The sequence below is a fragment of the Trichosurus vulpecula genome, chromosome 9 (genome assembly GCF_011100635.1).
Source record: "Trichosurus vulpecula isolate mTriVul1 chromosome 9, mTriVul1.pri, whole genome shotgun sequence".
NCBI lineage: Eukaryota > Metazoa > Chordata > Mammalia > Diprotodontia > Phalangeridae > Trichosurus > Trichosurus vulpecula.
In genome coordinates this window covers 164141677-164169085 of record NC_050581.1, presented here as the reverse complement: position 1 = coordinate 164169085, position 27409 = coordinate 164141677, and the positions used below count along the sequence as shown (strand labels likewise).

The 27409-nt window shown below is 37.5% G+C and overlaps 2 protein-coding genes across 2 annotated transcripts in view; both read left to right on the top strand.

Annotated features, from left to right (window-relative positions):
• CNTN6 (contactin 6) overlaps positions 1–27409 on the top strand; it is a 312661-nt gene that overhangs the window by 147188 nt on the left and 138064 nt on the right. Inside the window, exons 8-9 of the mRNA XM_036739662.1 lie at positions 11917–12053; positions 13450–13579. Of these exons, the coding sequence (XP_036595557.1) occupies positions 11917–12053; positions 13450–13579 (267 nt within the window). The remainder of the gene's footprint in view (positions 1–11916; positions 12054–13449; positions 13580–27409) is intronic.
• Positions 23285–26672, top strand: LOC118831045 (la-related protein 1B-like). Its single transcript, XM_036738219.1, has 2 exons — positions 23285–24857; positions 25508–26672. Exons 1-2 carry the CDS (start codon positions 23300–23302, stop codon positions 25528–25530), a joined length of 1581 nt encoding a protein of 526 aa, XP_036594114.1. The 5' UTR covers positions 23285–23299; the 3' UTR covers positions 25531–26672.

Here is a 27409-nt window from a genome sequence, read left to right as displayed (position 1 = left end):
TTGCTCCTTCCCAACCCATCCCGCTTTATTGAATTTTCTCCCTTGACCCTGTCCCCTTTCCAAAGTGTTTGTTTTGATTACCTCCACCCCCATCTGCCCTCCCCTGCATCATCCCCCCGCCTTTTATTTTTTTTTTATCTTCCTCCCTCTTCTTTCCTGTGGGGTAAGATACCCAACTGAGTATGTATGGTATTCCCCCTCAGGCCAAATCTGATGAGAGCAAGGTTCACTCATTCCCCCCTCACCTGCCCTCTCCCCTCCTCCCATAGAACTGCTTCCTCTTGCCACCTTTATGCGAGATAATCCACCCCATTCTATCTCTCCCTATCTCCCTCTCTCAGTATGTTACTCTCTCATCCCTTAATTTCATTTTATTTCTTTTAGATATCTTCCCTTCATCTTCAACTCACCCTGTGTCTGCTCTCTCTCTTTTACATATATATATATATATATATACACATAAACACATATGGATATATATATACACATACATACATATACACATAGATATATACATACATACACATTCACTTATATATATACATAAACATATATATACATACATATATATATACATACATATATATATATATATATGTATATATATATATATATATATATATATATATACATACATATGGATATTCCCTTCAACTACCCTAATACTGAGGTCTCATGAATCATACTCATCATCTTTCCATGTAGGAATGTAAACAAAACAGTTCAACTTTAGTAAGTCCCTTGCAATTTCCGTTTCTTGATTACCTTTTCATGCTTCTCTTGATTCTTGTGTTTGAAGGTCAAATTTTCTATTCAGTTCTGGTCTTTTCACTGAGAAAGCTTGAAAGTCCTCTATTTTATTGAAACTCCATATTTTGCCTTGGAACATGATACTCAGTTTTGCTGGGTAGGTGATTCTAGGTTTTAATCCTAGCTCCATTGACCTCCGGAATATCGCATTCCAAGCCCTTCGATCTCTTAATGTAGAAGCTGCCAGATCTTGGGTTATTCTGATTGGGTTTCCACAATACTCAAATTGTTTCTTTCTGGCTGCTTGCAGTATTTTCTCCTTGACCTTGGAGCTCTGGAATTTGGTGACAATATTCCTAGGAGATTACTTTTTGGGATCTATTTGAGGAGGCGATCAATGGATTCTTTCAATTTCTATTTTGCCCTGTGGCTCTAGAATATCAGGGCAGTTCTCCTTGATAATTTCCTGAAAGATGGTATCTAGGCTCTTTTTTTGATCATGGCTTTCAGGTAGTCCAATCATTTTTAAATTATCTCTCCTGGATCTATTTTCCAGGTCAGTGGTTTTTCCAAGGAGATATTTCACATTGTCTTCCATTTTTTCATTCCTCTGGTTCTGTTTTATAATATCCTGATTTCTCATAAAGTCACTAGCTTCCACTTGCTCCAATCTAATTTTTAAAGTAGTATTTTCTTCAGTGGTCTTTTGGACCTCCTTTTCCATTTGGCTAATTCTGCCTTTCAAGGCATTCTTCTCCTCATTGGCTTTTTGGAGCCATTTTGCCATTTGAGTTAGTCTGTTTTTTAAGGTGTTGTTTTCTTCAGTGTATTTTTCAGTATTTTTTTGGGTCTCCTTTAGCAAGTGATTGACTTGTTTTTCATGGTTTTCTTGCATCCTTCTCATTTCTCTTCCCAATTTTTCCTCTACTTCTCTAACTTGCTTTTCCAAATCCTTTTTGAGTTCTTCTATGGCCTGGGGCCAGTTCATGTTTTTCTTGGAGGCTTTTGGTGTAGGCTCTATGACTTTGTTGTCTTCTTTATGCTGTATGTTTTGGTCTTCTTTGTCACCAAAGAAAGAATCCAAAGTCTGAGACTGAATCTGGGCGCGTTTTTGCTGCCTGGCCATATTCCCAACCAACTAACTTGACCCTTGAGTTTTTCAGTGGGGTATGACTGCTTGTAGACTAACGAGTTCTATGTTCTACGTTTGGCGGGGAGGTGCCAGCTCTGTCAGAGCCGCACTCCTCCTTCCCCAAGGACCCCCAGTCCAGGCTGGGCTCAGATCTTCAGCAGGCTGTTGCACTCCTGCTCTGATCCGCCACTTAATTCCTCCCACCAGGTGGGCCTGGAGCCGGAAGTAACAACAGCTGTAGCTGCCCCACCTCCGCTGCCCCCGGGGCTGGAAGCCGAACCGCAAACTCCTTCCACTCCCGCAGCTTTTCCCACTAACCTTCTCCGCAGCCTTTGGTGTTTGTGGGTTGAGGGGTCTGGTAACTGCCGCAGCTCACATATTCAGGGCGCTAGGGCCCCCTGCGCCCGGCTTCTGGTCTGGATCGTCCACGCCGCTCAGGCTGGGCTCTGCTCCACTCCGTTCCCAGCTCCCAGCTCCGTGTGGAATAGACCTCACCCAGAGACCATCCAGGCTGTCCTGGGCTGGAGCCCTGCTTCCCTCTGCTGTTCTGTGGGTTCTGCCGTTCTAGAATTGGTTCAGAGCCATTTTTATAGGTTTTTGGAGGGACTTGGGTACGGAGCTCACTCTAGTCCGTGCTTACCAGCCGCCATCTTGGCTCCGCCCCTACTATGTTTCTTTTAGTTTTCAATTTGGGATCTCTTTCAGGGGGGTGATCAGTGGATTCTTTCTATGATTATTTTACTGTCTGGTTCTAGTACCTCAGCAGTTATTTTTGATGATTTCTTGAAGATACTGTCCAGGCTCTTTTTTCATCATGGTTTTCAGATAGACCAATAATTCTTAGATTATAACTCCTGGATCTCTTTTCCAGGTCAGTTGCTTTTCCAATCAAATATTTCACATGTTCTTCTATTTTTTTCATTCTTTAGATCTTGTTTGACTAATTCTTGATGCATCATAGAGTCATTAGCTTCTACTTTCCCCATTCTGATTTTTATCGAATTGTTTTCTTCATTTAGCTTCTGAACCTCCTTTTCCATTTGGTTAATTTTACTTTTCAAGGAGTCATTCTCTCCAATTAGATTCTGAACCTCCTTAACCATTTCACTAATTTTAATTTTTAAAGATTTGTTCTCATCAGTGATTTTTTTTCCAAATTTTTTTCTCTTATCTCTCTAATTTTGTTTCTAAAATCCTCCTTGAGGATTCTTTTGGCTTGAGACCAGTTCACATTCCCTTTTGAGGTTTCAGATGTGGGTAGAGTGTCAATGTTGCCCTCTTCTGAATTGGTATTTTGGCCTTCCCTGTCTCCATAAAAATAATCAATAGTCCTTGGTTTTCTGGATTGCTTCTTCATGATGGCTGTATTTTCCCTGGCTTTTTAAAGTGGATCTCTGCTTCTAGGGTCCGGGAGGCTCTGTCCCAAACTTCTTGGGCTGGAAAATATGGGCCTGGTTACTGGCTTTGTGTGCTGTGGCGTCTGGTTTTATGAGGTGTGAGGGAGAGGTGGTCTGGCTGCTGGAAGTTTCCTTTTCCACTAGGGTGGAGCTATAGCATGAGGGGTCTCAGCACTTGTCTGCACTTGTGTCTGCCACCTCCCCTGGGTGTGCATAAGCATGTCTGGTGTCCTGTTTTTGGTGCTTTCTAGCTCCACCTCCCTGGGCAGGAACTCCGGCTCTTTGGTTACTGAAGGCTGACTTCTGGCTCCTCTACTTCAGGGTTTCTCCCAAGGGAGTGATATCTGCGTGAGGAAGAGAGGGATGAGAACCATTTTACCTTGTCATGATGGCTCCCAGAAGTTCAAGAAGGCGAGTTTCAAACCTTTACACTGTTGGCAGCAAGCCTCAGGAGTAGTTGCTCTTGTGGCTGCAGGCACTGCTGTCTACCCTACCTCCAACAGACTTCCATCCTGATCTGAGGGGTCAGGGGATCACCACTACTTTGGCATGCTTGGTGCTCTCCCAAGGCCACAGATCCGACCTGCTGACCCTGTGGACTCTCCTGGCTCAGAAATTAGCCACACGCAGTCTACTAGTGGCTTCTAACTCCCTGAAATCTGCTCAGATTCTCTTCTTTTAGAGGTTATCTGACAGATTTCATAAGAGAGCTCTGCTGAGTCTCTGCTTTCACAGCACCATCTTGGCTTCCCCACTGCAGAATTTGTTTTAAGGCATTACTTAAAGTTGTTTGGAGGGGTTTTGGAGTGAGCTCTGTGGAGAGTCCCTGCCTTTTCTTTGCTCTCCTGTCTCTGCCTCCTCCCTTTCCTCTGTTGATGGGACATCTCTCTTTCTTTTCTATCCATTTCTTTTATATCCTCTCACCCTAACTGACTCACTCAAATGTCCTCTTTCTATGTAGCTTTTTCTAACTGCTCTAATAATTCAAAATTCTTGGTGATCATGGTTGTTCTTCATTATCAAAGAGAGCCAAAATGACATCAATATTTTGAGATGCAGATACAGTGTGTCCAACTGTGGTTGATCAGACCAAGATAAGCTTTGACGTCTCTATCACATGTTGTACATAAATAGTCCATACAACCATTTAGAGTGGACGTCTCTACAGGTGTTCATCTCACATTTCTTTTAAGCTACCACGATTGTGTTTTACTCAAAGAGAATAGTTTCTTCTTTGGTGCAGGCACACCATGATGAGCTGGCCTATGCCAGCATCTCCCATGTCCCAAAATTGATTCCAAAGCTCTTCATAGAGACCTTGAGGGTGTCCTTGTATTGCTTCTTCTGACATCCATGTGAGTGCTTACCTTCTGTGAGTTCTCCATAAAATAGTCTTTTAGGCAAACATATTTTTGGCATTTAAACAATGTGGCCAGCCCATTAGAGGTGAGCTCTCTGCATTAGACTTTGAATACTTAGTAGTTCAGCCCAAGAAAGGACCTCAGTGTTCAGGATCTTATCTAGCCAGTTGGTCTTTGGAATCTTTCTAAAACAATTAAAAGAGAAGCAATTCAGATTTTTTGGCATGGTGCTGGTATATTCTCCAGGTTTCACAGGCATACAACAATGAAATCAATGCAATAGCTTTGTACTTTGTAGACTCTCACTCACTTTGGAAGGCAGTTCAATACCTCTTATCTCCCACACTTCCTTTGGACCCTCTAAAACACTGATTTAGCTGTGGAAACATGTATCAACCTCATTATCTATGTGTATATCACTTGAAAGTATACTGCCAAGGTAAGTGAAGTAACACACAACATTCAAAATTTCCCCATTTGATGGTTCCATGTATGGATGATGTGGTGCTGGCTGGTGGAAAACATCTGCTTCCTTGGTGTTCATTGTTAGGCCAAAACTAGTACAGGCAGCAGGAAATTGATCCATACTTTGTTGCATTCCAGCGACAGAGGCCGCATTGATTGTAAAATCGTTCATTAACAAAAAAAGTTCTTAGAAGTTATATGCATCATCTTTCCATATAGAATGGTAAGGAGTTTAACCTTATAGAGTCCTTTATGATTTCTCTTTCATGTTTACCTTTTCATGATTCTCTTATATTTTATTTGAAAGTGAAATTTTCTATTCAGCCCTGGCCTTTTCATTTGGAATGCTTGAAGGTCCTCTATTTCATTAAATATCCATTGTTTTCCCTTGAAGGATTAAACTCAGTTTTGCTGGGTAGGATATTCTTGGTTGTAATCCAAGCTCCTTTAACTTTGGCAATATAATATTCCACACCTTTTGCCCCTTTAAAATTTATGGTTTTTAAATCATGTGTGATCCTGACTGTGGCTCCATGATATTTAAATGTTCTCCCTCCCCTATTCCAGATTCTTGAAAAGGTGTTGTTGTTGTTGTTGTTTTGTTTTGTTTGTTTTTGTTTTTAACCTCACAACTCTGGATTTCTCTATAATATTTCTGGGGGTTTTCATTTAGGGATCCCATTTAAATGGTGGTGGTTGGATATTTTTCATTTCTATTGGGGTAGTTATCCTTGATAATTTCTAGAAAAATAATGTCTAGATGCTTTCTTTATCATGGCTTTCAGGTAGTCAAGTAATTCCTCAGGTAGTAAAATAATTCTCTCCTCAATCTATTTTCCAGGTCATTTGTTTCCTGATGGGATATTTCACATTGTCTTCTATTTTTTATTCATTAAAAAACTGTCTCATTGTTTCTTGATGTCCCATTGAGTTGCTAGCTTCCACTTGCCCAAATCTAATTTTTAAGGAATTTATTATCTTCAGTGAGCTTTTGCAACTTTTTTCCAATTTGGATAATTCTGCTTTCTTAAAGAGTTGTTCTCAACAGTGAATTTTTTTACCTCTTTTTCCATTTGGCTAATTTTGTTTTTCCAAGTGTTATTTTCTACAATACTTTTGTGCCTCTTTTACCAAGCTGTCAATTATCTTTTCTTTATTTTCTTCCTTTGCTCTGATTTCTTTGCCTATTTTCTTTTCCCCTCCCAATCTTATTTGATTTTGAAAATCATATTTTTAGCTCTTCTTGGAATTCTTGTTGGGCTTTTGTCCAATTCATATTTCATATTCTTTTAAGGCCCTGATTGTGACTGTTTTCTCTTCATTGTCTTCTCCATTCATATCTTAATCTTTCCTGTCACCATAGTAACTTTTTAGAGTCAGGTTCTTTTTTGTTGTTTGCTCATTTTTCCATTCTTTTTCTTGATTGTGAACTTTATGATAAAGTTGTGCTCTTGTTGCTAGTCTGAATGGGAGAGCGCATGTATCAAGCTTCAGTCTTTTTCACACTGCTGTTTTCAGAGCTAGCCCTGGGGATTTGGATATTATTATTTTCCATTTCCTTTTGAAGTTCCATTTTAGCATAAGTTGAAGAGCTGTATTTCTTAGAGAGAATGTAATTTTTCACATTCATTATTTCCCTATAGTTTTAGAAATGGGGACTGAGAAGAATTGTTTCTTTTCAATAGATGCTGCAGCTGTAATAAAACAGACTTCTTTAATCGAGCATCCTTTGTTAAATGAAATTGTAGGGACTCAACTGGGAGTTTTTGCACCAGCAGGATATTAAAGACTTTGGCCAGCTTTCAAAGGCTGATTTTTCACTGTAGTAGTCCACAACCAACATGAAGGTTGTAGCCAAGGGAACAACAAAGCTATGGCACTATCTACAAACTCAAATACACAGCTCTCAGCTTGGTAGCACTAGTCAGTAAAAGATGCTGTATCCAATCCAATTGAGCTACTGCTTCTCTCATACTAAATTACCTGTGTAGAAATCCCAACAGATTGCTGACAAAATAGAATGCTTTTCCCTCCTCTTACATCACATATTGATCCCTTGTGTTTAAGCCTCACCCACCAAAAAGAGAAGTTGAATATTGAGACAGTTGTCTGGGTAATTTCAAAGAAAAGTTTTTCATCCCCATTGTCTGGCTATTTCAAGTAAAAAGTGTTTTGGCCTGAATTATGTAAATAATTTACTTAATTTTCTACTTCAATTGGTATATGTCAATATGACATCTTCATTTCAGTTTTCTCAAGGGTTATATATACTTTCAAAATAAGCAATTAAGGTTCACGACTTCTCCATTGTTTATATGTTACATACAGTAGAAATATTATAATGTTTAATATACAAACTAGGAAATATGCATATTATGATTCTGCATATGTGTATGCATGTGTGTGTACATAAAAATTCACAAACCCTAGGATTTCTAACTAGATCCTCATTTGCATTGTCATGTTCCCTGTCCTTTCTGTCAGAAGATCAATGCCTCGTGAGGAAGGTTTGTGTAGGTCCCACCAACATATGCACATTGCAGTTCGAATTTTGGAGCTGGTTAGTTTTGCAAATCCTTCAAAAAAAAGATTCCACCAATATAGCATTAAATACAAGGACATTGCAACTTAATTTAGAATTCAAGCAACTATGGTATTCTAGAAACTGAATTCTAAAACAAAAATGGAGCAATCTTTGCCTTCAAAGGGGTTAAATAGGTTTTCCATGATTACACATGTTTAACATATATCAAATTGTTTGCCTTCTCAAGGAATGAAGGTAAAGAGGGAAAAAGGGAGAGATTTTGGAATGCAAAATTTTAAAAAACATACCAAAAAATTGGGTTTTTTGCATGTAACTGGGGAAAATAAAATACTAAATAAAGAAAAGGGGGATTAAATAATTCTGTGATGAGAGATGTGCAACTAGATGGCAATTCAACTGAAGAAAAAATGATTTGTGGACCTTACTTGACTATAAATACAATATAATTCAATATTGTGATATGGCTACTAAGATAGGGGAAAAACATAATGTGATTTTTGTCTGCATTAAGATATACTATCCCACATGTACTTGAAATTATGGTCATATCATATCTGGAGTGAAGCTAGGTGGTTCAGTGGATAGAGCACTGGGAATGAAGTCAGGAAGACTTATCTTCCTGACCTGACTTCAAACAGCCTCAGATATTCACTAGCTGTGTGACCCTGGGCAAGTCCCACAGTCCTGCTTGAATCAATTTCCTCACCTATAGAATGAGTTGAAGAAGGAAATGGCAAACCACTCCACTATCTTTGCCAAGAAAACCACAAATGGTGTCACAAAGAGTCAGGCCCAACAGAAAAAAATGATCAAATAATAACAACAGATCTGGAGTATTGTGTTCACTTGTGAGTGTCATATTTGAGTAAAAAGAGTAATGAACCACCAGCTGGTGGCCATGAAAGGGTGGTCAGTTTAATTTGTGATCTAAATCATCATATGGCTCTTGGTTGTAGAGACTGGAGATATTTAACTTAAAAAAAGAAAAGAGGGGCATTATAATTATCTTCAAAAATTTAACAGAATGCCATACGTAAGAGGGATTAGAATTGTTGTACTTGGCCTTTTAGGGAAGAATAAGGAAAAATGGGTAGATGACACAGAGAGCCAGATTCCAGATCAGTGAAAGAGAGGAAAATCAGTTATATTGAATAGTATTCAAAATAAAAGAAAAAAAACTTATAAAACTAGTTCATAGACCCCTGGTTAAGAATCCCTGACTGTAACTTCCCTAGTCAGGTTTTTATAACCCTACATGAGTTGAACAACAATATTAGTTATTTTCTGTTTTAAAAAAAAATTCCCTATCAGGTCTTGGGGATGGTTGAGGTTGAAGTCTGGTGCTTTTTTCCCCATGTAAGAAGCAAACATCTCTTTTTTATTGAAAGAGAGCTGATCCTGTTAATAAGAGAAAACTGCTCTCTCAATCTATTCCTTTGACCTATGGGTGCCTTTTTGTGATAAATATTGTTTCCGTTGGAGGAAAGTAGTGAATCCTTATGCCCCATTACAAGTGAAATCAAAGTATCTAGAGTGGGAAGAGACCTAAGAGGCCTTCAATGCTGAACCGCTTGTTTTCTAGTTGAGAAAACCGAGACCTATGTAGGTTAAGTGACTTAAGCATCAGAAATGGAGGCTGAAACCAGGCTCTCATATTGAGGCATAAAGAGGCATATTGAACATCCTAACAAATGAAAAGGGAGAAATTTCAGTGACAGATCGTGAGAATTCTTATAATTGTATACCTCTAGATGGCAAATCATTCATCTAGAATATAGGTCCATTCTATACATATACAGACATATGTGCATATACATATGTATATATGCTATATGAAAATTATATGTATGATATTATATATAATGTTATGCATATGTACATTATATATAAATTTATGCATATGTGCATGTCGCTATATATGTGTATATATATTAATCAGCACTAACAATCATTTTATATGTGTGAATATATATACTGTTTCTCTCTGTATTGAGATCTGTGGATTGATATTTAGTGATCACATGAAGTAGATGAAGTTAATAAAGCTACAGAAATCACTCAGGTAGTTACAGAAAAAATTCAATTAAAAGGGGTTTTTTGGTTGTTGAACTATTTCTCTCTTTATATATCTATATATGTATACACACATATATACATATATTTGTGTGTATACATATGTGTGTGTGTATTTCACTGTGGAACTACTTATATTTCCTCGTTAACAAGGGAGATAAGCAGAAAATAGTATAGATATGGTCAATAGCTTCCCATAGTGTGGCTTGAGGTATGTTCCAAGTTGAACCCAGACCTTTAGTTTTTAATTTCATGGCTCTTTCCAAAGACTCCCTTTCTTTTTGTATTACCTTTCTGTTGAGATCTGATTCACCTTGCATTTGAATTTGCCTTTTAGGTAAAACAGTTTTAGCTATGTAGCTAGTATTCTGGCCTTTCCCTCCCGGAGTTATGCTGGGTACATTTCCTTTTTTAGGATTCCAAAAGTACCACTGAGTGCTTGGGGTTCTCTTTCTCTAATGATGTCTGATTGAGCTCCTTTTCCAAAGTGTTGTCCCCAGTATTAGCCCCCAGTGACTAATGCTTCAGTTCCATTTAACCAATTAACGTAAATTAACTTTTACAAATGGGATTTATCTCAAAGATATTGCAAGAATAGAAGTATGAAACATTACCCTCCAACAATAATTGGTCCACCCTTATTAGCTTATCAGGCTCAATTCTGTTTACTTCATAATGTGTCCATGCTGCTGGAGGAGCCCAGATCTCTGCTGCTGCTAGACTGGGTTTCCAAGGTTGATCCTTATTCTTCAAGGCTTCTAAACTTAGTTGTCTGGCTGAAAATTCCAGAGCAGACTCAATTCCCAAATTTCTTGGTGACATTCTCCTGAATTTTTTGGAATCATAAGGCCTGAGCTTCCAATCCTTGTCACCTTAAATGAAAGAACAACTACCAAGGCAAAGACCCAAAGCAATTATTCAAGGACCATGTTTGGCCTCAGAAGGGAAGGGACCAGAGGTTTCCTTTTACAATATTGTTTCTCTTATCTCACAGAAATGCTTCCAGGCAGGAAGATGACCATCACAAGATATGATTACAGAGGAATATTGCTTTTCTAAATGTGCCCCCTCCACTTCCAGCTAAACAACCAATAAAAAAATCTATTCTTTATAGTGTGGTCAGAACATCAGAGACTGCAAAAGAATGTTTGTGTTTGCTCCGTTTCCCCATAGACACCACCTAAGCAGCCATACATATGCTCATATGGCTTGGACTTGTTATCTGATCTCCTGTTATACTTATGCACTTTAGGATCCATGATGCTTCAGGGTGAGAGGGCCAGTCCCTTTTTATACTTGGTTACTCTTAAAAATATAATTATCATCATGTCCCTAAAAATTTAAAAAAACATTTATTTTCTAATATAGACTTCCATACCCATCCTTTTCATCAAATTCCTTGGTCCTTTGTGATTTTTTACCTTTCTCCTACAACCCTGATTTTTCACCCAGGCATAGTAAAACAAGCATAGGTACATTCGATTCAATTCCATCTACTCCACTGCCTCACCAACAGACTTGCCACCCCAACCAATGACTATGCCCTAGGGCAGGAGTTCTTAACCCAAGGTTCAGGAGCTCTGTTTCATTTCATTATTTTAAAATGCATGACTACATTTTAATATGATTGATACCTTTTTGAATCCTATGCATTTTATTATTTTGCATTTAAAGAAATTGGAAAAAGGAGACCAGACTCTTCACCGGATGCCCAAGAGGTCTAGCAGGCACATGCGTGCATGCACACACACACACACACACACACACACACACACACACACACACACGCATGCACACACAGTGGTTAAGAATGCCTATCTGAGAGGTACTTCCACCCCAGAACTCTAATCTCCTGGCTGTTGACTGGTTCCCCTGGAGAACTATTTCAGGATATCTCTAGCCACTGTATTTCTCTTTATTCTCATCCATGATTATTTCCTCCATGACTTCCTCACCAATAATCCTGTTATTGCCTGTACAGAAGTAAAGATTTATTTTAAATCCAAACACCTACTAACATATGCATATGAACTCCTGTATAGTATAAGAAATTCCTACAAATTCCATGTTAGACTCTGCCAAGCTTTATTTCCAGATGTTCTTTTATTTCATGAATTGAAATTCTTTTAGTCCTTTATTTTCATGAAATGACTTGGGAACTTATCCACAAAAAAAATGTTCTTTCTTGAACAGCACTTCCAGAATGGGATAAAAAAATCCAAAATGCAGATCTGTCAGTATATGATTCTTTATTTTGGGAGTGTAGAGCCAGTGGAAAACCAACTCCTTCTTACACATGGTTTAAAAATGGTGAACCTATTGTGCCAGAGGTAAGCAAATTTTTATACATACCAATACATTGTTGTCAATGCCATTGCCTTTACTTTTGGTTAGATTGGTTTTTTAGATAGATTTATAAATTGTTCCTTTTGTAACAGGCCAAAAAAGTGAAGTACTGAAACAAATATTCTGATAATTAAAATAAGAAAAAAAACCCTTTACCTTAAATTTAAATTTCCATTTATAAATGGCAAAGGTATTATTCCCAGAATTCATAGAATCTAAGATGTTGAACTGGGAGGAACCTTAGAAGTCATTCTGCCCAACCTCCTAATTTTATAGATGAGGAATCAGAGATGCAGAGTGGAACTTCCTTGCCTAAGATCACATGGGTTCTTTGACTCCAATCCCATTACTCTCCCTGCTTCTCATACTGCAGTCACACTTGTCCTCTTTAAATTAACCAAATAATTGCTTCAATTTCTACTTAATTCTGCATGTGCTTTCTCTGTAAGAGCTGCAAAAAAAAAAGAAAAAAAAGGGAAAAATCCAAGTGTTGTTTCAGACCTGCATTTGGAAATACTGTTCGTTTCTGTTTTAGTGGAATTTCCCCCACGTACCCATTTTCGCACAATGTTCTCTCTGTTTTCCTACAGATGACTTTTATTATCTCTAGGGAATGGTAATGGATAGCTTGTAACTTTTAGTTTTAAGTTTTATTATGCATGATTATACTATTTTGTGAGATGCACTTGAGATTGAGAGTATTTTTTTAAGCCACAGAAAAAAATACTCAGTGTTTAAGGACAATTTACTGTAGGTTGTAAGAAGAAAGGGCACAATACAATTCTCCTCTGCCTCCAAAGGAGGATCATCAAATTTCAAGTCACTTTGAGGGTTAATTACATAGAGCTTTATAGTTGTCCTAAACTTAAAATTCATGTTTAATGCTGACCTGTAAACATTAACATTACTGGAATGGTCAGGAATGGACTAACCTGTTTAATACAGTATTCTGGTTAAAATTGAGTTATCATATGCATTGAATTGAGATTAATTACAATTTTTCAAAGAGTGAGAATGCAATGATTCTGGGTAATCATAATGTCCAATAAAAGCGGATGAGCCAAATATCAGAAGTGAGATTGTCTGGGTTCAAATCCCAACTCATGTATTTCCTACCTTAATAATTCTGGGCATATTTTTGTGCCTCTATTAATTTGATGTTAACTAGATAACCTCTAAAATCTCTGCAAGCTTAAAAGCTGTGATTGTCCCCTTGAACAAGTCTAACTTCCTTTTAAATATTCTGAAAGACAAATTAAGAGAGATTCTGTTTAGGAGAATTCCAGTTAAACCAGTTTTTACTTTATACGTAGGCCAATAATTATTGTCTTTTTTATAGGATGGTAATATAATATCTTTGAATCTTAATTCTCTTATTAGGAAAGAATTCAAATAGAAAATGGGTCACTCACGATAACTGTGCTGAATGTGTCAGACTCAGGTTTTTACCAATGTGTTGCAGAAAACAAGTATCAGACAATTTATGCTAACGCTGAATTGAAAGTAAGAGGTAAGTCATTGATTTAGAATTAATGGATTCAAGATGGCATTTGAATATAGTTTCAATTACATATAATCTCAAATCAATTTTACTAGAAATTGGAGATTGTTATCTCTTAAAGTAATGTATAATATTGGGGAGAGGATTCTGGTAAGATGGCAGAGTAGGTCAGAAAATTCCAAGCTCTCAAGATTTTTCCCCACAAAAGAGTTAAAGTGGCACCTTAGGGTGAACAAAGCAGGGTGGAGACAAAGAAGAATAGGGGCACAACCAGGATCTTCCAGGGACAGTCTGAGAAGATCTGAAGAAGAACCCCAGGACTGGGTTTGATCCCAGCGAGGAGTAAACACCTCCAGGGTAGGTTCCATTTTAACGACAAGCAGCAAGTTCTGGGGTTAGTTGGCTTGAGAGGCTGTCTCAGCCCCAGCCACTGGAACTTCTTACCCCAGGATAATGAGGGGAATCATGCGTTTGAGCCCAGGAAAATTGCAGGAACCTCTCCTGACAAGGAACGCTGCACCCAGCTGTGCTGTAAAGAGCAGTGGGAGCGAGAAGGAATCAAAACACATGTGATGAGTGCAGAAGCAGTGGGGCAGAAAGCCCCTGGCTGTGGGCACTTACAGAAAGCTGGAGGTTTGGCTTTGGTTCCAGGCTAGAGGGAACTGAAGATCTGGGGCAAGAGGCACTATTTCCCATACCCCAGGGCTAGAGGTGATTATAAAAATCAAATAATTACCATACAAAAAATGCATAGGCAAAGGAGAAAGAATCCAATCATAGAAAACTATTACGGGAATAGAGATGATCATGGTTCATCTTCAGAGGAGGATACGGAAGTAAAGAAATCTCCAAAGAGCAACGTTAAATGGTCACTTGCCCAAAAAGAATTTATAGATCTTTAAAAAGACTTTATACATCAAATGTCAGAGATGGAGGGAAACTAGAAAAAATAATAATCCAAGGAAAACAAGAAGGTTAGTAAAGGAAAGTCAACCAATTAGAAAAGGAGATCCAGAATCTCAAGGAGGAAAATGACACCTTGAAAATTAGAATTGGGCAAAGTGAAGCCAATGAAATTATAAGAGATCAAGAAATAATTAAACAAAACATGAATAATGAAAAAAGTAGAAGAGAAAGTGAAACATCTTACAAGAAAAACAACAGATCAAGAAGAGACAATATAGAAACAATTGGAGTAACTGAAAGTTGTGATCCAAAAAAAGAATCTTGATACAATGATACAAGAAATAATTAAAGAAAATTGTCCTGAGCATTAGAACAAGGCAGGGAAGTAGAAATAGAAAAAATCCATCACGTACCACTTAAAAGAGATCCTATGAGAAAAACTCATAGAAATATCATAGTCAAATTCTGAAATCCTCAGATCAAGGATAAAATATTAAAAGCATCAAGATTAAAACAATTTAAATATGATGGTGCCACAACTGGAATTACACAAGACCTAGCAGAAGAGACATTAAAGGACCACAAGTCTTGGAAAACAATATATAGAAGAGCAAAAGACCTGGGCCTCCAGCCGAAAATATCATACCCTTCAAATTTCAGTATTATCTTGAATGGTAAAAAAGGACATTTGACAAACCCCCAGACTTTCAAGACTTTGTTAAAAAAAATCCTCAACTTAATAGAAGATTTGACATATAAGAACTAAGAGACACAAAAGGTACATAGCAAAGACTGACTATAAGGAATTTACAAGAACAGACTGCTTACCTTTTATATAATATAATATGTAAAATGTATGTCTAACATTCTTATTAATAATTATCGAGCTTATAAGAAAGAGGGGGGGATAAACCTGACTATGATATGAATTTAAAATGTAAAACCATTTAGAAACAGCTAGAAAGAGTAACTATTTTATACAAGACTGGTACAAGAAGAAGAAAGGATACAGAGGATTTAGATGGGGGAGGAGGGCTGGTACTTCTGGTAACCTACTTTCATCGGGAATGGGTTTAAGAGGGAACAATACATATATATATATATATATATATATATTTAGAAGAGTATAAAAGTCTTCTAAATTTAGAAGAAATAACATGGTAGGGGTTTAGTGAGAGGGGAGAGGACAAGGGAGGGTTTAGGACAAGGGAGGGACTTTTAGAGGGGAGAATGAGGGAATAGGTAAAGGGAGTTTAGATTAATGGGAATGGGGGGATAGGTGAGGGATCTTTAGAGCGGGGAAGGCAAGTAATAGGAGGGCAAGGTAGTTGGTAGAGGAGGTGGGTAGGCAAGTAATAGGAAGGCAATGTAGTGGGTAGAAGTCAAGCAGAGGAGGCAGGAAGTATAGGATACAAGAGATATGTGCAATCATAAAAAAACAAAGATCAGGAGTAGATTATGTTTGGGAAAGTATATGTCTATATATGCATGTATATATGTATAAGTGTATGTATATATCGGTATATGTATGTATATATCAAGAAATATCTAAATTATATTGGAACCTTTGGGGTAAAAAAGAAGAAAGTTACAAAGTGCACAGCAGAGAACAAAAGAAAACACAAGGAAGCAAAGAAAAGATGGACAATTCTCAACACAAGGTGTATTATTTATCATACAGGCTTTCTTGAAATGAAAATTTATTGTTCCATATTTTGAATCCTCTCCTATGTTCTGCTATGCACATGACATGCTTTTTTTCTTACTTTATATTTAAGTTTCAGTATTTATGCTTATGATATGTTTTTGTTTCTTTCCTCTATTTTGTATTTGTGTTTTGATAAAATAAAATTTAATAAAAATAAGAAATAGTATATAATATTGAACTTAGTTTCTTTAACGTATACAGGGCTCTTCACAGGAGATGAGGTTATCAATGTACTAAAATAATGGAGACACAAGTAGGTTTCTTACATTTAATTTTTATTAATATTTTTCTTTGATTTTCAGAATTTACAATTTAGTGATTAAATGGGGATTTTCACTTGTTCTTTATTTCTGTTTTTAGTTGCTTGTCCGATTCATTGATTTACTCTATATTTTGTTGATGTGTTTATAGTCATAAATTGTCCCATAAGTACTACTTTGGCTGCATCCCATAAATGTTGTTATGTTGTTTTGCTGTCATTCTCTTTGGTGATATTATTTATTATTTCTGCGATATGTTCTTTAACCTACTCATTCTTTAAAAATAGAACATTTAGGTTTTTATTTTAAATTTATTTTTTGTTTCATTTTAAGTTTTGAAATGTTTTCCTCTTACCTCCCCACTGTGCACTAGAAAAAGACACCATTTCATAGACACACACACACGCACACACACACATGCACGCACACAGTTCTTATATATTATAGTATGTAGTATGTATGTGTGTGTGTAAAACTATGCTATGCATATTTCCATATATCAGTTCTTTCTCTGTAGGGGGAATAGCATCATCCTTTGTAAGTAATTTTTAGTTTATTTTACTATTTATAATAACCAGAATGACTTTGTCATTCACAGTTATTCTTCCAACAATATGGCTATTCCTTTATACAGTGATTTCTTGGTTGTGCTTATTTCACTTTTCATTATTTCATACAAGTCTTCCTATGATTTTCTAAAATTAATCTGCTATCATTTCTTATAGCACAGTAGTATTTAACCAGACTCATATAATACAACTTGTTTCGCCAGCCTCAAAGTGATAGGCATCTTTTCAGGTTTCAGTTCTTCAAAACAACAAAGAAGTGCTATAAACATTTCTGTTTTTGCTGATCACCTTGGGAAACAGACCAAGTAATGGTATTGCTGGATCAAAGGGTAGAAACAGTTTTATAAGTCTTTGGGCATAATTCCATATTGCTCTCCAAAACGGTTGAATCAGTTAATAGTTCCACCAACCATGTATCGTTGTCCCAATTTTTCACATTCTTTTGAACTTTTGTCATTTTCCTCTTCTATCATTTCAGCCAATCTGATAGGTGTGAGATGATATCTTAAAGTTGTTTTAATTTTCATTTCTCTAATCAATAATAATTTAGTGCATTTTTCATACAATTATATATAGCTTTGATTCTTTCATATATTGTTTAGTTTCTAATTATTTTAATTCATTTTTCATGGCCCTTTACTTAATGTATTTTTTATTGCATTAGTCTGAGAAAGATACATTTAATATTTCTGCTTTTCTATATTTTGGTGTCATTTTTACAAACTAATAATGTAGTTGTGCTATTCCACTGAGAAAAGGGGTATATTTCTTTCTATTCTCATTTAGTTTTTTTTCTATTCCCATTTAGTTTTCTCCAGAAGTCTAACATACATAACTTTTCTAAAATTCTGTTCCTCTCCTTAACTTATTCTTTATTTTATGAATGAATTTATCTAAATCTTAGAAGGGGAAGTTGAAGTCTCCCACTAGAATAGATTGTTTATTTCTCTCCCTTCCTTCTCTCTCTCTCTCTCTCTCTCTCTCTCTCTCTCTCTCTCTCTCTCTCTCTCTCTCTCTTCCCATTGCCAACTTGGCTCCTTGCAACTTTAAAAAATAATTGATCTCCTCACAATAAAAAAAAAAAAACTTTCTCTTTGGCATTATAGGGGCTGAACCGAACCTCATGAAGTAGTCTTAACATTTTATTGTTTAATCCAAGACCTTTGTAGATGAAAGGTTGATTGTAGCAAAGGAAGAGAGTCAGGAATAATCAGTGAGGGGGGGAAGGGAATATGATTATATAGATTCATTTAATGATTAGATTGGAATAGAACACTGTCTGACGTCAGGAAGACCTGAGTTTAAATTTTGCCTCACAAATTTATTACCTATGTGACCTTGTGCAAGTTGTTTAGACTTTGCTTCAATTTCCTCTTCTATAAAATGGGGGTAATATTAGCATTTACCTATGAGTGTTGTGTTTAACCCACTTTTCTCTTAGTATTTAAAACTTATTTTTTTAAATTTCTAATTAAATAATATTTTAAATAAAAATAAATTACTTTTAAAATGTTTACCCAATATATCTATCATGAAACTGACATAGTGTGGAAATTTTTTCAAAGAGCACAAGGACACATGAGAGTGTCTTACAGACATAATTATCTAAGTTTCAAATTAGTTTCTACCTGTAGAAACAACGCATTTTCTACATAATTGCAGTACAGAATACACTCCATAGAGTAATCTTTTGAGAATATAAGCACTTTGAGAGCAAAGATTGTTTTACTCTTTACATTTGTATCTCCCATGTCTAGCAAGGAACCTGGCACACAGTAGCTGCTTAGTAAATATTTCTGGGTTAATTGATAGGAGGTTAACAAAGGCATGGAACTACAAAATTAATAGAAATTCAGACTGCGAAGGAAGGAAATATATTTAATCATTTCAGTTCTCTTGGTTTACCCCTTCATAGTATGGAAATGCCTCTTTTGAAGGTAAATGCTTCCCATGTGTTACTACTCTTGGGGTAATTGATGTCTAATCTTTCCAATCTGGCATCACCCAGTGTTATAGGTTGAATGCTGAATGTCTACACTAACTAAATATACACTGTTTGTATCAGAATATTGATACTAAACAAGCATTATTTGTAATGGGGATAAACTAGATGCATTCCCAATAAGATCAGGGGTGAAACAAGGATGTCCATTATCACCCCTATTATTCAATTTGGTTCTAGAAACATTAACTGTAGCAATAAGAGAAGAAAAAGAAATTGAAGGAATTAGAATAGGAAAAGAAGAAACTAAATTATCACTTTTTGCAGATGATATGATGATTTATCTAGAGAATCCTAGAGAATCAAGTAAAAAACTACTTGAAATAATAAACAACTTTAGCAAAGTTGCAGGATATAAAATAAACCCACATAAATCCTCAGCATTCCTATACATTACTGACAAAGCCCAACAGCAAGAGATAGAAAGAGAAATTCCATTCAAAGTTACTGAAGGCACTATAAAATATTTGGGAGTCTATTTGCCAAGACAAACCCAGGGCCTATATGAACATAACTATGAAACACTTTTCACGCGAATAAAATCAGATCTAAATAAATGGAGAAATATCAGTTGCTCATGGTTAGGCCGAGCTAATATAATAAAAATGACAATTCTACCTAAATTAATCTATCTATTCAGTGCCATACCAATCGAACTACCAAAATTTTTTTTTACTGAGCTGGACAAAATAATAACAAAATTCATTTGGAAAAACAAGAGGTCTAGAGTATCTAGGATATTAATGATAAGACATGCTAGGGATGGTGATTTAGCCACACCAGATATTAAACTGTACTACACAGCAGCAGTCATCAAAACTGCCTGGTACTGGTTAAGAAACAGGGGTGTGGATCAGTGGAATAGGATAGGTACACAAGTAGGTGAAATCAACAAGTTTAGCAATCTACTCTTTGATAAACCCAAAGAAGCCAGTTTCTGGGCTAATAATTCACTATTTCACAAAAACTGTTGGGAAAATTGGAAAATGGTAGGGCAAAAACTGGGCATAGACCAATATCTTACACCATATACCAAAATAAAGTCAAAATGGGTTCATGATTTAGGAGTAAAAGTTGATACTCTAAGTAATTTGGGAAAGCAAGGAATAGTTTACTTATCAGATTTGTGGAAAAGTAAAGAATTCATGACCCAACAAGAGATAGAGAGCATTACAAAACGCAAAATGGATAATTTTGATTATGTCAAATTGAAATGTTTTTGTACAAAAAAAGCCAATGCAACAAGAATTAGGAGGGAAGCAGAAAATTGGGAGAAAATCTTTGCAACTAGTATCTCTGATAAAGGCCTCATCTCTAAAATATACAGGGAGCTAAGCCAAATATATAGGAATACAAGCCATTCCCCAATTGAGAAATGGTCAAAGGATATGAACAGGCAGTTTTCAGAGGAAGAAATTAAAGCTATCTACAGGCATATGGAAAAATGCTCTGGATCGCTGCTGATTAGAGAAATGCAAATCAAAACAACTCTTAGATACCACATCTCTCCTGTCAGATTGGCTAAAATCACAAATCAGGAGAATGATAAATGCTGGAAAGGATGTGGGGAAATTGGAACATTGTTGCATTGCTGGTGGAGTTGCGAGCTGATCCAGCCATTTTGGAGGGCGGTGTGGAACTATGCCCAAAGGGCTATAGAAATGTTCATACCCTTTGACCCAGTAATACCACTTCTAGGGTTGTATCCCAAAGAAATCACGCAAGCGGGAAAAGGACCCATATGTACAAGAATATTTATAGCAGCTCTCTTTGTGGTAGCCAAGAATTGGAAAGCAAAGGGATGCCCATCAATTGGGGAATGGCTGAACAAGCTGTGGTATATGAAGGTGATGGAATACTATTGTGCCATAAGAAATGGGGATGATGCAGACTTCATAACAACCTGGAAAAACCTACACGACATAATGCTGAGTGAGCGGAGCAGAGCCAGGAGAACGTTGTGCACAGCCACAGATATGTGGATTCCGTGAGGACCAACCCTGACATACTGCGCTTCTCTCAGCAACCTAAAGGGGCAAGGACAACTCCAGGGGACTCACGATGGAGAATGCTATCTTCATTCAGAGAAAGAACTGCGAAGTTTGAATACAGACTGAGGCACACTACATGCTCGCCTTTTCTGCTTCTCTTTTGTTTTTGGTTTTGGGGTTTTTTTTTTTGTTTTGTTTTTTTTGGTTCTGTTTCTTCTTTCTCATGATTCATTCCATTGGTCAAAATTCTTCTCCACGACTTGACTAGAGCATAAATTAATTCAATGCGAAGTTATACATGACAGTTATATGAGACTTCATGCTGTCTTGGGGAGGGAGGGGGGAGGGAGGGGAGAAAAACTGGAACTCAAAACTATGTAGAACCGTGTGTGGTAAACTAAAAATAAATAAAGGAAAAAAAAAGAATATTGATACTAACTCTATATCTGCAAAGGCATAATTATTCATTGGTGTATATTAGTCAGAATGGCCAAAAAAGACATCCTGGGATGGAAGAAAATTGAAGATTTGTATGCATGGGTGGGTGTGTGCATGCATGCATGCATGCTCATGCTGAAGAAATGACAGATAATTAGTGTATTCTTGGGAAAAGGAATTTGCAATTATGTTTTTTTTCCATTCTTTTTGTGCTTCAGGCTATTTTCATCATGTATGGACTCCTAGATACATTTGAAAAATGATGTGATCATAGGCAGACTGTATAGTAGCAAAAACTAGCATTTATATAACCCTGCAAGATTTCCATAGAACTTTGGAAATATTATCTCATTTTATTCTTTTACAAACCCTGGTTTTATTGTTGTTGTTCAATCCTGTCTGACTCCATGACCCCATTTGGGGTTTTCTTGGCAAACATACTAGAATGCTTTTCTATTTCCTTCTCCAGGCCATTCTATAGATGAGGAAACTGAAGCAAACAGGGTTAAGTGACTTGGCCAGCGTCACACAGCTAGTATGTGTCTGAGGCTAGATTTGAAATTAGATCTTTCTGACTCAAGTTCCAAGACTCTATCCACTGCACCACCTAGTGACCCTAAAACAACCCTGGTAGTTAGGTTCTATTATTATCCTCATTTTACAGATGAAGAAACTAAGTGTTATATGACTTACCCAAGGTCACCCAGTCATGCAGTATCTGAATTAGGATTTGAACCTAGGTCTTCCTGCCTCCAAGTAGACTGCATTATCTACTGTATCACCTAACTGCCTCATATATGGGACTTTAGATATCACTAAGAATAACTTGCATGTTTTATATCTGAGGCTAAGGTCACATAGTTAGGAGCAGAGTGAATAGAAGCCAGATTTCCTGACTTTATTTTGGCAATTCTTTCCTTTAAACCATGGTGCCTTCGGTGTACAGAATACTAGAAAAATGCTGTAATGTATACAGCCCTGTTCTCAGAGTCTGAAAAGCTGTTATCATGTTCCAAGTCTGAAACTTATTAGATAAGAACCCTAAGCAAGTCATTTTTCCTTTAAAAGTTTCTTCATCTGTAAAATGGCAATGGTATTTACTACTTTGTTCCAGGATTGTTGTAAACAAGTCACTATAAATATTAATGCTCTATATAAGCCTAAACTAATGAATTACTATTAGAAAATGAGATAGACTGGAGAAGAGCATGTTAAATGTCATTTTAATTATTAGGACTTTAAAAATTTAGAGCATCACAATATATGGAGATATTATTGATAAATAAAACATAAATGTATTTATGACTATAGATAATTTAAAGATAAACATTGATCAGGTAAAGGAAGTTTTATCTTAAATATTAACTAATTATGATATCCATGTAATAAGGAAAGAATATTCTGATTCTCTCTCTCCCCCATTAGACTCTGACTGCCTTGAGAGGAGAATGTGTTTATGTGTGTGTGTGTGTGTAAACTTTTTGCATCCCCAGTGTTTAGCATAGTACCTGGCACGTTGAATATGCTTAATAAATGGTAATTGACTGACTGATTTTCTGCTTCTCTATAAACATGGAGGAACTCAAAGGTTATTGGACATACATCATGAAAAATACCTCATTCTATTGAGCATTCATACTGTCCTTAATTTCCTGTACCTAAGTTTCCTGAATAGCTAATAACTAATCACCCCACAAGGTTCTTGAAGAAATAATCTATTCTTGAAAGTGAGGAAAAGGAATTTATTATGTAAAAAAACAGGGACAGTAATCATCTCAGACAAAGTTAGCAATAAGACTTTATCAAAAGAGAAAAATCGGGGTGGGCCTGGGCCCCGGCGGGGCGGGGCGGGACCATGTCTGTTGAGGGCTCCGTCCCCCCGACCGACGGGCCGGCCGCGGCGGCCGATCTGGGCCTGCCCCCTCTGCGGGAGCGGGAGCCCGAGCGAGCCGGAGCCGCCGGCCCCGGCGCCCGAGGAGAGCCTCCGCCGCCGCCCGCTCCCCTGGGCCACAGCGTGCCTCAGGCGGCTGTGGCTGTGAAGCCCCTCGGACTCCCCCTGGCCCACAAGCCTCCGGAGCCGGGGAGCCCCCCGGGGCCCGGAGACGACGACGACGACGCTGACGGCGACGAGGGCTACGAGGACGACGGCTACGGGGCGGCCGCGAAGGAGCGGCCCCGGGCCCCGCTGCCCAAGGAGAACCCCTGGACCAAGAAGCCCCCGCCGCCGTCCGCGCTGCTGCCTCCGGCTGTGGTGGCCGCTGCGCCCGGTCCGGTCCCGGGCCAGCCCCCAGCCGCCTCTGCCGCTCCTCAGCCGCTGCTGCTGCTGGCCGAGTCCGCCGAGCCAGAACTAAATTCGGCAAAAATTATAAAAGCAGGAAAACCCAAGACAAAGAAAACCAGCAAGGCTAGTGATTTCAGTGACATCACAAATTGGCCAACACCAAGTGAATTAGTGAACAATGAATGCCAGAATGTCACCAGTCAACCAAATAAGAAGCCACAGAACAGAAAAGAAAAGGAAGAGAAGATTGAAAAGAGAACCAACAGTGAAAGTAAAGAAAACCGTGAAGCAAAGCTCGATGGTCCTGGAGAAAATGTCAGTGAGGACGAGGCACAGTCAAATAATCAAAGAAAAAGAGCTAATAAGCACAAGTGGGTACCACTTCATTTAGATGATGTAAGACCCGATAGCCAAGAAAGACCTGGATCACGGAACAGCTCAAGATCCCAACCAGAAGCAAACAAGTCAGCGCATAACAACCGACGAAATGATTCACGAAGTTGGAGACGAGATAGAGAGAAGAGAGATGATCAGGATGAAGTTTCCAGTGTGAGAAGTGAAGGTGGTAACATTCGAGGTTGCTTTAGAGGTCGGGGAAGAGGACGTGGTCGGGGAAGAGGACGAGGCAGAGGAAACCCTCGAATGAACTTTGAATATTCATATGGTTATCGAGAACAACATGGTGAAAGAACTGATCAGCCATTTCAACCAGAACTTAACACTAGCATGATGTATTACTACGATGATGGTACAGGAGTTCAGATGTATTCTGTGGACGAAACATTGCTCAAGGAATACATCAAGCGGCAAATTGAATATTACTTCAGTATAGAAAATTTGGAACGGGACTTCTTTCTTAGGAGGAAGATGGATGAACAAGGTTTCTTGCCTATTTCTCTGATTGCCAGTTTCCACCGTGTTCAGGCCTTGACTACAAACGTTAATCTCATTTTAGAGGCTTTGAAAGACAGTACAGAAGTGGAAATAGTGGACCAGAAGATGAGGAAAAAGGTGGAACCAGAAAAATGGCCAATTCCTGGCCCTCCTCCACGTAATGTGCCACAAACTGACTTCTCTCAACTCATCGACTGCCCAGAGTTCATACCAGGCAAAGCCTTTGGCTCACATACTGGTAACGGCTTTTCTTTTTCCAGAACAGACAGTTTAGCAGTAGGAAAGGCTATGTGGCCCAATCTTCCTGTCCCTTTTTTAGTTTCTTTTTTTGGATTCAATAGAAAGAATAAAGTTCACACTATGACTTTCGATGCCCTGAATTTTATTCATGTAATTCCTGTAGAGAGCTACAAACTACCAAAAGCAGGGATCTGAGAGTTAAAGTTGAAACTGTATTCTTTACTCACCTCTCATTCTTTTAGATTGTTTTCATACTTTTGGTAGGCATGAAGTTTCTGCCTAACTGCTTTTGATTTTGATGATTATTTAATCATATTTTTGTAAATGAATAAGGAAAACAACTAGAGGATTTTCAGATACAATATTCCACCTTTTTTCCCCCCAAGTAAGTTTAATATTGGAATATTCCAGGTGTTTATCCTTGGAAAGTATTCTTTTATCCACCATACAGGTATAGTAGAGCACACGCAATTACAATGCAAGCTTCCCTTAATTTCCCTGCCAATGTGCTTCAACCTTGACTTGAAGGGACACAGACCTTGTCTACACTCTGGTTAAAGCAGAATTAGGGCCTATCTATAAGGTTATTCTCACTTTGTGGATTAAAAACTGGTTGTGACTTCCACTTCACAAACTGCTTTGTGTTAGATGGTTTCCTGGAGCATCCTTAAGGCATGCCGCCTCGGGAAAAATGTGTACTAGAACTTTTTTCAGTCAGTGGGATGATCTTCTGATGTACTTGGATGTCATGTGAACGGAATATGCAGTGGAATGGGTGACTCATTGAAAAGTCAATCTTATCACTTTTGGAGCTATGTGGTCCAGCAGATCTGAAACTGAGACTGTCCTCATCTGCACAAGAAAGCCTGCTTTCTGACTCATATTGCAGGAGCGTGGTTCGACACTACAATGGAGAGTCTGCCTGTGAGATGATGTTAAGGTGGACTAGAGGACTGCTGTTGTCTTAGAGACTCTGCCCATCAACATGGGAGTGGGCTGCATGGGCTCCTCTTTCCAGCTATCATTCTGGAAACCTAGTGTGCGTGCGTGCGTGCGTGTGTGTGTGTGTGTGTGCTGCCAGGCTTGTGTGCATCAGCAGTGTTACAGAAATAGGTTTGAATGTGAAGGCATTTTCCAAACTGTGAGGCTGTTTGATCATTGGTCTGCCCTTCATCACCTGCTCACTACGGACAGAAGTTATGTATGTAATTAAATGTAGAGGACTCTCGCATCTGTTCGTGAGTGTTGATTCTCTAAAGAATTTCTGAATGTCTTATAATTTAATTTTTAAAATACCGAAAAGGAAAAAGAAGGCCCCTTTTCCACTCATGAATTGTATTATCGATGGTGTTTCAAGGTACTTGAAATGCCGGTGCGGTCAGCAGTGATGTTGGGCAGTCTCAAGAGTTATTTTGACTTTTCTGATCTACCTTTGATTGTTCTAGCTGTTGATTTTCACCTCTGTGCCTCTCTGATCTGAGCAAACACCCATTGTAACATTATTTTCTAGGAGTTAAAATGGCCAGGTGATTTTTCAAAAATTGAAGGAAAGATGACACTGCCTCATGACAAGTGATTAATGTATGTTGTTTGTGCATGTCAGAGATTACTCTCCCTTACTCTGTAAAACATCATGGGATTTAAGATGAAAGTTTTAACCTGACCTAAGAACAGGAATTTCAGAGTTAATAGTCCAATAATGTTGCCATGGAAAATACCATTTGCAGGGCAGACAGGAAACAGGTCAGCCAGATTGGAGATGCCATTAGTCTATTAATCATCTTTGCATTATTAATAAAAAATAAGATAATAAAAAAAAAAAAAAAAAAAGAGAAAAATCAAGAAAATATACTATGTGTCAGCAATATTATTCAATATTATTTTAGACCCTTTAAAATAACTAGTCAGTATAAAATATATGAGAATATACTTGCCAAAACAGATAATGAATTATATGAGCATAAAAATAAAACAATTTTTATAAAAATCAAAATTTAATCTAAATAACGGAGGTAGTATTTATTGTTCATGGGTAGGTAAAGCCAATATAGTAAAAAAAAATGACAGTCTTACCAAATTAATCTATTTATTTGATGCATCCCAATTAAATTACTAAAATAATCTTACTGAGTTAAAAAAAATATGACAAAATTCATTTGGAAAAACAAAAGATCAGGAATTTCAAAGAAACCTGGGGTGGGGTGTGGGGAGGAAGGAAGATGTAAAGGAAGCAGATTCCATAATATCAGATTCTAAACTATATTATAAGGTAAGAACATTGTTGAAGTATAAAATGAAAAGTTTTGATTATTTTAAATTAAATTTTTCTTGTATAATTAAAACCTGTGCAGCCAAAAATAGAAAGAATACAGAAAATTGGGGAAGAGGAATTTTCATAGACAATTTCTCAGATAAGATGTGATTGGGTTGGAATATTACTGGATGTAGGAAATGATGAACTTGTTGATTTAGAAAAAAACATGGAAAGAATTGGACTTATGAAGGAAGATACTATTCACCTTCAGAGAAACAGATGACAGGTAGAAATAA